Genomic DNA, 14,467 nt, shown 5'->3' with positions numbered 1-14,467 from the left:
TCTTTATAGTCCCGGGCAAGAACTTTTCTGGGACATATTCCCAGGACTAGAATCACTGGTTCCTACCCAATTTTAATACAATTAGAAAGTTTTCTCGTCTACTAATGTACACTCCCAACAGAATATACCTCCCCACATACTTACCAACTTTTAGTATCATTTACTTTTCTAGTGAACATGAATGATATCTCATGGCTGTTTTAATGAGCATTTTTCTGATTTTCAAAGTGTGAGAATCTCTGTGTATTTGGAAATCATTTCCATGAATCACTAATTCACATCATGTGACCAATTACCTATTGGTTTAAAGTTTTATCTTTTGGGTTAGAAAGAGAGTTTTTGTGGGGGTTTTTTGTGGTTTTTATTTCTTTTGTATATTCCATCAAGAGGGTTACTTGTCAGTTTTAGATACTGTAACTCTCTTTTATGGTCTGTTAACTTTATCGCTGATGTCCTTCAATGAATTAAGTCCACCACATTTTGCTTCCTAGTTTATGCCATTTAGATTTTGTTTTAAAAGTTTTTTCCTCCACTATAAGTTCACAAAGATTTCCTATATTGTCTTTTATTAATTTTGTAATTTCTTTTTTTCACCTCTTAAATTGTTAATTCTTCTGGTTTCCACTATATATGGTAACCCAAGGTCTCATTTTATCTTTTTTCTATACATAAAGACATTTTCCTAACATGATCTACTAAGCTGTCACTTCTTCATTGCTTTTAGATGACAGTATTATGATTTATCAAATTCCCATATACACATGTCTATATCTGAGATCTCTTTTCTTTTCCAATGGACTATTTAAAAGTCCTTGAGCCATTATCATAATGTTTTTATTACTGTAGCTTTGCAGTGTGTTTTAGATATGGATGTTCTCCTTATTTTTCCTTTATAAAATTAACTGTCCAAGTTGTATACCTTTATTTTTCCATATAAATTTTGGGATGAGTACTCATATTCCTCAAAAAAATTCAAACTAAACCTTTTTAATATATTTAAGTAAATGTATAGACTAATTTGGGAGGAAATGGCAACCTTATATTTTTATCTCATATATTAACATTCTATACTTTTTCAATTACTCATATTCTGCTATGCTATCTATTGTACTTTTTAAATGATTTCTGTAAAGGTTTTGTGCATATTTTATTAGGTTAAAACCCAGATGCTTTATATTTTTTATTAATTTTATTATATTTATTTCTATGACATTTGCTAATAATTTATTATTACTATAGAGAGGACTACTTATTTTTCAGTTGATCTTACTTCCAGAAGTCTAATTTTTGTCATTTGTTCTTATAAATTTTTTAGTATCTTTTTGTTGCAACTTCTGTCTTTTTCTTGTCTTACAATTTTGACCAGAACTACGAAGTCTATATAAGTTTGGGCATCTGTATCTCATGACAGATAATAAGAATGTATAAACTGTCTCAATTATTAGTGAATAATAATTTTTATAGGTTTTTGGCATATCATTTTCTTCCAAGATTAAGACATTATCTCATGTTTGTGAAACTTCAGCTATTGAGATGAAAATTATAAGTTGACCTCCATCAAATTCATTTCCTGCACCTCTTGAAATATTTCCATTAAATTGTCTTTAATCTATTTATATTGTGATTTACTTATGATGTTTATCAAATATTTAAGGAAGGATAATTTACATATCACACAATAATAATCCCTGCTTCATTGGATTGTTATGAAAAAGCATTTAGATATGAATCTGGCATTGAGTATCAATACATACAATACATTGAGTAATCAATACATACTTAATGATAATACTAAAATCAATACTATTTTAGTATTATAATTTCTAGTAAAACTATTAAAATACAGATTATTAATATTATTTCTAACTCATTACATTAGTGGTTTTCAATTTATGCCCCTCAGAATCCTCTTAAACCAAACTGAGAGAGGAAGAGTAAATAGGGTATGAAAGGAAGAGTACTCTGTCTTCTCCAGCAAACCAGTGTAATATCAACCAGAGAAAATTTTTTGTTTTACATATTATGCTTCTTTATAAATTTGGTTTGCTAAAATATAATGACTGCATATCACTGGTTTAGTTAAATGTGTACATTTTGAATGAAAGCACTATTATTACAGTTGATCCAAAAGTGATTGGCCTTGCATGAGGTGAAAATAAACAAATTAAGTGAAGCCTACAATACATAATATTATGTCTTTCTATTTGTGATAAAATTGGCTTTGTAAGTAATTTCAATTCATTTATATTAAAAAACACTTATTTGAACACATAAAAAAGTTATTTGAACACATACTCCATCACTATATTGAAGTATTTACTAGAATAACATAAAGATATATCCCTCTCTTCATTGAGGCACTGTCCTCAATGAGGCCACATGCAGATATGTTATGACTACTTATACAACCAGCAAACCAAAATGAACTCTAAAGAGAGATTTGATTATACTGGACTGCATTATGATGTTGATGAGCCCTGCACACTTTTGCCTTCATGGGCCCTCTCTTCCATGAAATAATAGTAGACATTATGCTTTACATCTCCTTTGATATAAAGATTAATATATTAATATTATAACTAATATAATTATTGTACTATATAATATATTAATATTAAGGTCAAATTTTGTTGTTTTATTCAGATTTTAAAAGAAATAAAAACATTTTCATAGGCTTCTAACAGTATGGGAGGCCTGTGCCTACTGGTAAGTTGACCCTACAGCCGTGCATCAAAAATTCAAATACATATATGATCCCATCAGGCATTATAAATGATTGAAATCAACTGAGAATAACATGTTAATTGGCAACTAATATTCACCTCCAGTGACAAGCAGTAAGAAAGAGAGGAGGGTAATCTGGTGGAATGGAGAACATGCCTGAAATCCAATGAGTAAGTTGTATTTGAGCTCCATGATGGAAATAGGTCTAATGATTTTAAATATTACAATTTATTTGAAGACAAGCTGAAAATACAGATTTTTATACCATACCTCTTGCTTGTAAAATGTTGACATTTAATTCAAATGTAGAACATAGTGTAGAAAAGACTATCAAACAAAACACATCTCTCTGCTGCATCCTGACTACAGACCACTGATTTGCAGTCAATATATTAAAAGGCAGAACTAGTAGGGATGGAAATAAAAAGGTTTGGGGATTAAATTTTTTATAATTAAATGTATTTTCCTTAACCTTGAGACAATCAGATTAGGATTCCTGCTCTAATGGCCTGGGTTTACAGTAAGAAATCTGCCCCAGAGTTATATTGTTACATCCAAATATAGAACTGCAGTAACACAGAAATTATTCTTAAAAGAGGTAGCTCTTGCAGATACTGTATTAACAAATTTCTGTTCTATCTTCTGCAGAGTGCTGTTGGAGAAAGGGTAAATGTAATATGGAAAGGACCAATGATTCCATGTTGACAGAATTTGTCCTTGTTGGGCTTTCTGCCCACCCAAAGCTCCAGACAGTTTTCTTTGTACTAGTTTTGTGGATGTACCTGATGATCCTTCTAGGAAATGGAGTCCTTATTTCAGTAATCATCTATGATTCTCACTTGCACACCCCCATGTATTTCTTCCTCTGTAATCTTTCGTTCCTGGACATTTGTTATACAAGTTCCTCTGTGCCACTAATTCTTGACAACTTTCTTACAGTAAGGAAAAGGGTTTCCTTCTCTGGGTGCATGGTGCAAATGTTTCTCTCCTTTGCCATGGGGGCCACAGAGTGTGTGCTTCTAGGCATGATGGCACTTGACCGCTATGTAGCCATCTGCTACCCACTGAGATACCCTGTCATCATGAGCAAAAATACCTATATGCCCATGGCAGTTGGATCCTGGGTCACTGGGCTTATTGACTCAGTGGTGCAGACATCTCTCGCGATGCAGTTGCCATTCTGTGCTAATAATGTCATTAACCATTTTGTCTGTGAAATTCTGGCTATCCTAAAACTGGCCTGTGCTGATATTTCAATCAATGTGATCAGTATGGCAGGGTCAAATCTGATGGTTCTGGTTATTCCACTGCTAGTAATTTCTATCTCTTACATTTTTATTCTCACCACTATTCTGAGGATCCCTTCCACTGAAGGAAAACGTAAGGCCTTCTCCACTTGCTCAGCCCACCTAACAGTAGTGATTATATTCTATGGAACCATCTTCTTCATGTACGCAAAGCCCAAATCTAAAAGCTCTGTTGGTGCCAATAATCAAGACATCACTGAGGCCCTCATCTCTCTCTTCTATGGAGTAATGACTCCCATGCTCAATCCTCTCATCTATAGTCTGAGGAACAAGGATGTAAAGGCTGCTGTGAAGAACATGTTGGGGAGAAGAAACTCTGATGGAATATGAGTACTGATTTACACTACATGGCTGAGCAGCCAAAGCTGCTATAGATACAAAATTCAAAAAGAAAAAATTACCATGTGAAAACAAATTCACCATATGGCATTCAAAATCGTCTGATAGAACTATTTTGGTGGCTGTTGTTACTATTAGCTTTTTGTTTTAACGGCAGAACTAAAACATGCTTGTGGTTTTAAAAAATAGTTATGGAAATGCAAATTGTTGAAAATCTCTTAATAAGCCCCAGCAAAATATAGTCACTCTTAAACCTTTAGAAAATGATACAGGCAAAAGATATACTAAAACCACCTGAAACTAATATAACACTGTACATTAACTAATTGGAATTAAAATAAAAACTTTTTAAAAAACACAATAATAGGGGATCCCTGGGTGGCGCGGCGGTTTGGCGCCTGCCTTTGGCCCAGGGCGCGATCCTGGAGACTCGGGATCGAATCCCATGTTGGGCTCCCAGTGCATGGAGCCTGCTTCTCCCTCTGCCTATGTCTCTGCCTCTCTCTCTCTCTCTCTGTGACTATCATAAATAAATAAAAATTTTTAAAAAATTAAAAAAAAACACACAATAATATTGAAACAGAAATTTATAATATGGAAGAAGTAAATGTTCAGTAAAAAAATAAAGTATACTAGATATTCTCCAAAACCTAAAATAAGTATATTTTTAAACTAATTATGCAAAATAATGTTAATTGCCACATTGCATATTATATATTCATTTTTAATTTATTCATTTATTTACTGTTTGTGTCTACCATATAAGCTCTCTGAGCATAAGAATTTGTCTATTTATTAGCCTACATGATCCCAAAGACCCAGAATAGATCCTGGCACATAATAGAGCCTCAGTAAACATAAATATTTATTTTAATAAATAAATGAACTGTACTTTGTATAAGAGTAGGAATGTATGTCTGTCACATCCAAGGCAACAAAGGTTATTCAAAAAGAAAGATGATTCAATGTAGCATTTTCAAAATAAAATATATTGACAGTGCAATATGAACTCCCCTAATAGTTTAAATATTATCTTTTATTTTCTATGTGATGTGTATTATAATGTAGAGGAAAAGGTTTTCTTAACTAGCTACCATAACTTACCTGGATTTGGTTTATGATGAGACTTACAAGGTAACTAAAAGGGCCCCCGGTAGTGCATCCTAAGTTTTAACGTAATAAAATAGAGATGACATGGTAGTACAGTCCCTCTTGGACTTTGACAAGACAGAGGTTGTAATGAGAACTATTTTCCTACTTTGCATTGGACCACATAGTCCCTAAGCAGTAACAGAACTAGATAGAACTAGTAATTGACAAAAATTGCAATAAAAGGATAAGAAGCAGCCAAAGAAAAAGAGTCAAGTCACTCAATAAACTAAAGAGTTACAGGATTTTGGTGTTGGCAGTAAAACAAAAAAATGGCCCCAAATTGAGGTGACTTAATCTCGAATGATTAAAGAGTGCAACCATATGGAGCAGTGCCAATATGAGGATGGAAGCCCCATTTCTGTGGAAGCAACTGAGTCACATATACCAATAGAAGAAAGCATTCCTTTTATCTAGCCCTTTGAAGAGTCTATGGAATTTGAAATATAGGATACAAATCTAAAGTATGACTATAACTACTTCTAAATTCTAAGAGCAAGCCCATAATATCTTCCTTTTTTGTTAATGGGTAATTAATGTTACTTCATAAGATTAATACATGCATAGTACTAAATAGTGCCTGGAAATATTGGTTCTTTTATTAGAACGAGTGTTGAGTGAACGTTAATAGCTAGCTCAGAAAGCTTTGAACAGGCGAAGATTTTCATCCTTATTTTTTATGGGTAATTTTAATACTATTAACCTACTGCCTCTCAACTTCAAATCCATTTTTCTATGCTCCATTTTGTGTAGGATTGGGTCACTGAAAACCCATTTCCCCTTTGCTAGTTAGCTTCTGTTAAATTCTTCACAAAGAGTTACTGGAGAATGGAAAGCTGGTTGATGACAAGAGCTTTGAGCTTCCCTGCTTGTTGCTTGTTCCTTAAGCATCACTCCAGCTATGGTTCTTCACTCTGACAATGGAAGTTCCTTAGTTTCTTCCAGTATTGGTTTCAATTTTCATTTTTTCTCTATAACCTAGAATCAGTAGTGCCATCTCCTTAGATGTTTGAATGTGTCACTCAGCTTTTACTTCTGGAAAATGAATATTCATATCAAGTGCTTAGTCTGTCTTAAGGTATCTTTTAAAAGCATTAAAATAGGCAATTCTCTGCTTGAGAAATGTAGTGAATCAGATAGAGCATAAATAATATATTTGGTCAGACTATGATTTCCATACACAAATAAATAACAGAAGGTACTGGGCAAGACATTTGTGTTTCTTCTACAGTTGGTTTCTTGTTTCCCAAATGTAGATTGTGAAAGTCTCTTTAGTATACTCTAAAACAACATAGCAATAGTTAGGTACTCTATGAAAGGAGAACATTGAGTGGCTCACCAACCCTTTGTGAGGAAGGATAAACTTAGGACTTTGAGAAAAAGAAATGTAAGTATAACGCTTTTCTTTTTCCTCACCCCTGCATACCTAGCATCCACTTAAGTTTTATGCCTGGCACACAGTACACTATTTCTATAAATTTGTTAAATTAATGCATAAGTAAGTAAATACAGGAATGAAGAAAAACAACTTCAAGAGGATCTAGTTTCCCAATAATTTATCAAGATATTATTGGATCCTTAGGATAATTCTTCAAGGAGCTACTATTTCTCCAACTTTCTAGAAGAGAGATATTAGATCCAGAAATGTAGAAAATCTGCAGCCACACTTGGGATATGAGAAGTCTTGTTTGTTTGAACAAAACAATTAACAAGCTTAACAAGCCAACTATAATGGCATACACAGTCTTCTAAAGCACGTATAGAACACGTACAAAAACTGATTATTTTTGTTAGGTCAAAAGCAAAAATTACCAAATTTCAAATAAATTCTATTGAACAGTCCATATTCTTTCCATTAAATAAAAAGTAATTAATTTAAAAGTTCCATAACTTGGCATGATTAAAATATAAACTAATAACAATATATTTAAGATATTTAACAACTTTTCTGGCCAGTGCTCCAATAAATCAGATTGAATACCTGACATAAAAAAAAAAAAATAGTGCGGCTATTGTAATGCATGCCAGCTAATTATCAACTTTGCTTATAGATAAGAAAAAAAATTACAACAAAAATATTAAAACCTCATAAAGCCAGAACTGAACTTGTATCCACTGGTACAGCTATATTGGTTGTCCATATCTAGTGTTCATTCTGATTGGTTGGTAGCTGCGCCACAGCCTTTATAAAATTTCAACACCGGTGTGCAGCCCTGACTTGGCACCGCTGCGCTCCCCTGAACTTGTAGCACGTCCTGGGCAGCGAATAGATGGGATCCTTCAGCAGCCCGGCAGTCCACCCTCAAATCTGCCCTGGCAGCCCGGCCCCCTCGGCTCCCTGCGGCCCCCCGCATCCCGCCGCGCCTTTTGCCCTTCAGGCTCCTGGTCCTGCTGTACTGGTCCCGGGGGCGTGGGGGGCGTCAGGCCAGGCGACAGATGCTACTTCTCTTTCTTGTGAATTTGTCATATCTCAGCCCAGTGCTGGACCACCATGGTGTGAGGTTCGAGGCTACGTCAAAAGAAACCTGTTTCTTTTCCTACAACTGTCAGAGCAAGGAGATCACACTTGTTGGTCCTATGAGGATGCGGATGAATGATACAGGGTTTAGGGAGACACAGAAGGAAACTCTGGACGACCTGATGGAAGAGCTCCAAAAGAAAGTGCGTGACATCGAAGCAGAGATTTACCCCCTAAGAATGGTTCTCTCGGGATCCCTGGGTGGCGCAGCGGATTGGCGCCTGCCTTTGGCCCAGGGCGTGATCCTGGAGACCAGGGATCGAGTCCCACGTCGGGCTCCCCGTGCATGGAGCCTGCTGCTCCCTCTGCCTATGTCTCTGCCTCTCTCTCTCTCTCTCTCTCTCTCTGACTATCATAAATAAATAAAAATTAAAAAAAAAAAAGAATGGTTCTCTCGACCTGCAGGGTGAGATGAAGTGTGTTCATGGGGCCAGCAGATACCCCAGTGCATCCTGGAAGTTTGCCTTCAATGGGCAGATAACCCACCTCTTTGACTCAGAGAATGGAGAGTGGACAGTGGTTCAACCTGCAGGCCGACAGTTTCAGGGCACATTGGACAGTGACAGAGATGTGACCAACTTCCTCACGAAGGTCCCAATGGAGATTGTAAGAGCTGGATGGAATATGTAATGAACCACTGGGATGAGAAGTTGGAGACAACAGTGCCACAAAGCAGACCTCAAGACACGGCCTGATCCGGGGCCTCGGGCAGCACACCCAGCACCTGGATCTTCCTCCTGTTCCTCTACTGTGCCATCCTCCTTGGCATCCACGTCGGGGTCCTTTAGAGGGACAGGCTGGCGAAGCTACCAAGGAGCCCAGGAGAGTAGGGTCCAGCTGCACAACCCCGCCTTTGTGCAGGCTGCCTTTGGATGAGCTGCTGTTCAATTTTAGACCACTAGAACTTGTGGCCTTACATTCCAGAGACTTCCAACCAGACCACATGGTGCAGCACTTGGACATTCTGTGTCCCTTCCTACATTCAGTGCCTCTCCTGTTCAGCACTCTGCCTTGGCAAATTCCTGCCATTTTTCTTGATGCTAAGTTATAGAATCTTTGAATGGAAATGTTTAAAGGCATTACCAAGAAATCTCAACAAAGAGAATGTTCTTCATCTTGTCCTTTGCTTGTGCAATATCAGAATCTCCTCTGTATGATGACATTGTTCTTGTACATAGTATTTTTTTTAAGGGAAAGAAATAAAATCCACATTTTATTGAACTAAAAAACAAATTTCAATACCAACCCTGCTAAGAAATGAAATATAATTGAACACTAATAATTAAAATTTACCAGATATAATATAGTATAGAGTTTCCTCAAAAAATTAAAAATAGAACTACCCTATAATCCAGTAATCACACTACTGGGTATTTACCCAAAAAGTACAAAAACACTATTTCAAAGCGACACATGCATCCTTCTGAAAAAGGGCATTATTTACAATAGCCAAATTATGGAAGCAGCCCATGGATAAAGAAGGTGTGGCGTCTATATCTATATTTATATCTGTATGAAATCTATCTATCCACCTATCTACACACTGGAATATTACTCAGCCACAAAAAAGAATGAAATCTTGCCATTTGCAATGACATGGATAGAGCTAGAGAGCATTATGTTAACTGAAATAAGTCAGAGAAAGACAAATACCATAAGATTTCATTTACATGTGGAATTTAAGAAACAAAACAAATGAGCAAAGAGTGGAAAAAAGAGAGAGATAGAAGCAAACCAAGAAACAGACTCTTAAATATAGAGAACAAACCGATGGTTACCAGAGGGGAGGTGGATGGGGGGATGGGTTAAACAGATGACTGGCATTAGCAGTTCATTTGTGATGAGCATTGGATGATGTAATGATATGCTGAATCACTATATTGTACACCTGAAACTAATATAATATTGTATGCTAACCATATTGGAATTAAAAATTTTTAAAAGAGAAAACAAACTGAACCAAATGCTAATAATAATAATAATAATAATAAAGTAAAATTTATAAACTATAGAATAAACAGGGCAGCCCAGGTGGCGCAGCAGTTTAGCGCCGCCTGCAGCCTGGGCTGTGATCCTGGAGACCCGGGATCGAGTCCCACGTCGGGCTTCCTGCATGGAGCCTGCTTCTCCCTCTGTCTGTGTCTCTGCCTCTCTCTCTCTCTCTCTCTGAATAAATAAATAAATCTTTAAAAAAATTATGGAATAAATAGGTTTTTGAAGGAAATGCTTACACTTAAATTCCTTTTGGGAAACTTGGCTAGAGAAATAAGGAAACAAAAAGTAAAGAAAGAGGGCAGCCCAGTGGCTCAGCGGTTTAGCGCCACCTTCAGCCCCAGGGCCTGATCCTGGAGACCAGGGATCGAGTCCCATGTCGGGCTCCCTGCGTGGAGCCTGCTTCTCCCTCTCCCAATGCCTGTGTCTCTGCCTCTCATGAATAAATAAATAAAATCTTGAAAAAGTAAAGAAAGATAAGGATATGGAACTATCCAAACATTTTGAATGCAAAGCTAATATGCAAGGCATTCGTTATATATTCTCATGTTATTATTTCTTACTAAATCTTCACAATCATCTTAGGAGATGATTTGCTCTTAATTTATAGATGAAGAGACTAAGACACATAGAAGTTAAGATCATACAGATTCTAAGTGGGAAAGCTAGTTTTCAAACCACAGTCTTGACTTAAAACCATATATTTTCTTTACTGCCTACTTAGTCAGAAGGGAAATATCTTGAAGTCCAAGTGAATCTGAATTAGGAAAATTAATCCAAAGATATTATAGGTTAAAATAGTTGAGATATCCTAATTGGATTTAACTTTGGAATTTCTCCAAAGCTGTTACCTATCTGTCTATCTATCTATCTATCTATCTATCTATCTATCTATCATCTATCTATAGGTGAATTCAGGTGAATCTATATGATTATCAAGTCTTCAATGACTGTAGCAAAAGCCATGAATAAGAATGGATAATATTTTGACTTTGTCTTGAGCCCAGTATTTCAACTTCTTCTTTAGAAACTCATCGATCCCTATACTTACAGGTAACAGGTGATATCACCAGGAATCAATTGTTCTAACTAATCGGAAAATTGCTGAATAAATCTAGGGTCATAAGTTTTCAGTGTGATGCACTTTAGAGAAGATGAAGTTTTAGGGGACAAGAATTTTTAATTTGTCAATAGAAGCAGAAAATATTAATGGAGAAGATACTGAATATGCAAACTGAATATAGGGTAAGATATAGGGAATCTTACCCTATATCTACCTTATTAATCTATTACCCAATTCAAGTAGTTTAACTTCTCTAAACTTCAGTTTTGTCACTTGTTGTAAAGATTAAATGTTCCAGCTTATTCATCCACATTTTACAGCACTTCTCTCACTCCAGAAAAAGAATCTTAGTTTGAAAAATCAAGAAGCCAGAGGAATAGGGAGAGCTTGACTATAACCAGGTTTGCTTGTGGTGATTGTGGATCACCAGACTGATGGCACCTAGCCAGTATATGAAGCAAATTTAAACACTAATGATGGACATTCAGTTTGATGCTGTAGATGGTGTGATGCTCGACACAAATATTACAGGTTTATCTCATAATATTATGAGAGAAAGCTGGACAGCCATTACTAACTCCATCCCAAATTTTAGGGAAGAAAGAAGTAAAACTACTGAAAGGAAGACAAGTAGCCCGCCCAAGAGTTAGAAAGAAAGGAGATCACAAAAGAGAGAGTCTCAAGAAGTCTAAAAGGGAACATCACAACTCCAAGAAAAGAAAATGGAAATGTAGACATTGGCAATGTCAGAGATATTAATAATGCAGAGAAGAGGGACTATGACCCACTTGGTTCGGGAACGGTTTCTGTAGAGCAAACTGGAGGTCACCAGTGGTACATCCAAACTTGTGATAGGATCAGTAGGACTCTAAACAAAGATGAAAGAATAATACTTTCACTGGGCCAAGATAGGAAATTCTTAAGAATTATCCCTGGACAACTTCCATGAAGTTTCTAAAAAACTGGGAAAGGAAGAGACCTCTTTCCTGTTGCAGATTAGTTAAAAATGAAGAAGCCACCTCAGTGATTGATGTTTTCTGTAGCTCAGGGACAAGAATACATCAAATATCATTTATGTTGCATATATACTTACTCTTTATAAAACCTGAAAATACACATGATCTTGTACAATCAGAAATGTGTAGTCCAAAAAAAAAAAAAAAACAAAGCCTTAAGAAGTGGCATAGTGGGGACTGGAGTACAACTAAATAGACTGAAAATTTCATACACTTCTCATCATCCCATCAAGTATCTCAATGTTTCTGGCTGCTGGAAGGCCTTCCTGTCTCTTTAGCAAATACACAAAGGACGATTTCCAGCACGATATGACCTCTAATTATGTAAAACATGTAGGTTCCAAAGAGGCCAATTGACCTAAGAAGACATTGCTTCTTTTTTACTTGTTATCTCACAGCCTGGTAATCTCTTCCCACAGGAATATAAAACACAGTCTTATATTTACACCTGAGCAGGAAACTACATCTCAAAGGACATCATTAAAAGTTGACTGACCTACTTCTATCCAATACCAACGTACAAATAGGTTACATAGGGATGGGATCCCGCGTGCTTGCAACAGTCTAAAGTCAAGCTTGTTAAAGTAAGCTTGTAACTTTTTAACAACACTCTTCCCTCCACAAGTTTTCTGGAGGGAATCTGGGACTGTTCCTAGGAGATTCATTTCTCCCCCCTTAGTTACAACTAAACAGTAAAGAAACGAGTGTATGATATCATCAAGTGGAAAATTCTAAAAGTGGAATCATTTTATCCTGTGAAGAAAAAGCATCCCTCCATGCTTTGCCATCACCAAGTCATTAATAAAATATAATTAGACAAGGTAAAGAATACATATTGCAATAAAAACATTGAGTTAGGATCAGAAGTAATACACCTCTAATGGAAATAGGATATTATAGCACATGTATTTTGTTTAGTTACCTAAAATTAAAGAGATTTGCCACAGTCCTCATTCCTCCATAATGCTTTAGACTCAGTTTGCTTTATTCAAGTATAAATATGGCATAGCAATGAAGACATTTGGGTTTGTGACTCCCAAGAGACATGAGACGATTCAGACAGTCCATTTTCATCCTGAGAAATTAACTGAAGGCCCATATAATTAATGTTATGATTTTTAAAAAATCATTAGAATTGTTTGAAAATAGAATTATCTAACTTTTGAAATAGAGTGTCTTTTCTCCAATAGTCACATAAATCCAGGACAACCATAGGGCAGGACATTATAATGGAGAATCCTAAATCACCTAGAATAGGATTCAATAAATATTGAGATTTTTTTCAAACTCAGGATTTACATAATCTATAATGACATTTAAATATGGCATAAATTGAGTGCTCAGCTCAGGACCGTAAGATGATAAATGGCAAATAAACAAAGAATGCTAAATTAAAAAATCATACTGATCAACATACCTTTGTAACAGAACTATTTATCACATCAATTCAGAATCACTGAGGAATAATCATGACCATCCCCAAAGAGCAACCAGTTCTTCTAGGATACTTTTGGGGGATACACATGAACAAACTGCATGTTCATCTGCAACTAGATATGTGAGCATCTATTATAGAAATTTTAATATGCAGAATGTCCAAAGTTTTTAAGAGTAGCTATATGACAGATATTTATGAGACCATCAACTGAGAGAATATTTGTATGGAATATAATACAAATGTATTAATATTACCTAGAACCTAACAAAAATATCAGTATCTGTCCCTTTGGTATCTGATAGTACTGGACACAGGAATCTGCAGTGAGAAGGGAATTGGGGCCATGCTCACTTGCCTACTCCTGTGTTCCTGTCATACTCTGCCCTCACCCACTCCCACTCTATAAAAAGCTCCAGGAGGAATAAAATGTGCTACCTGGCTGCAAATGAAACACTCACATATGAGCATGGCAATGACAGCTCTGACCCTTGAAAGTATGAACCCTACTTCTTCCAAATGTACATTTGCTTTTATAGGAAACTGCTGCATGTGAAAGTAAAGAACATGTAGTCAGATGGCAATATCTTCTCTCATTTTGAGGAAAATTTCACTGTCTAGGAAGTAGTCCTCACAAGATATCAAATAGTGGCCATTTCCTAGTTTGACTATGAATGTAAAAGTAAGCCCTGACAAGAGATGATACTCAAAAAATATTTAATAAAGCATAGGCAACAACAAATCAGAACAGAAATCCAGCTGGAGTACATATTAGGCTATAAGCAGAGTGGTAGTTTGCTCTGCATCACATTTTAAGACCCACCATGCTATCTGGAGAATATATTGAAGGAAGGTGGAGTAAAAGCTGACAGGCCAGTTAGGAACTGTGGCAGAAATGCCATTTTAATCAGGAACTCATGACTT

At 36.0% G+C, this 14,467-nt stretch overlaps 1 protein-coding gene across 3 annotated transcripts; it reads left to right on the top strand.

Annotated features, from left to right (window-relative positions):
• The first annotated feature begins 3,401 nt into the window (after window positions 1-3,401).
• On the top strand, window positions 3,402-14,246 carry LOC112911671 (olfactory receptor 13C8). 3 transcript variants are annotated; one of them, XM_072731979.1, is made up of 2 exons: window positions 3,402-4,330; window positions 14,231-14,246. In XM_072731979.1, the coding sequence occupies exons 1-2, from the start codon at window positions 3,402-3,404 to the stop codon at window positions 14,244-14,246; spliced, it is 945 nt and encodes a 314-aa protein (XP_072588080.1). The 3 variants fall into 3 exon arrangements, with proteins under 3 accessions (XP_072588080.1, XP_072588079.1, XP_025844096.1); XM_072731978.1 differs by lacking the exon at window positions 14,231-14,246 and adding an exon at window positions 5,217-5,244; XM_025988311.1 differs by lacking the exon at window positions 14,231-14,246 and having other exon boundaries at window positions 3,402-4,361.
• Window positions 14,247-14,467: the final 221 nt, after the last annotated feature.

Source organism: Vulpes vulpes, chromosome 12, assembly GCF_048418805.1.
Source record: "Vulpes vulpes isolate BD-2025 chromosome 12, VulVul3, whole genome shotgun sequence".
NCBI lineage: Eukaryota > Metazoa > Chordata > Mammalia > Carnivora > Canidae > Vulpes > Vulpes vulpes.
The sequence above is the reverse complement of the archived record's forward strand: the minus strand, read 5'-3'. Positions and strand labels throughout refer to the sequence as shown.

What these genes read in the sequence shown, in the direction of transcription:
- LOC112911671 (XM_025988311.1), top strand. Translation starts at nt 3,402, where the DNA reads ATGGAAAGGACCAATGATTCCATGTTGACAGAATTTGTCCTTGTTGGG.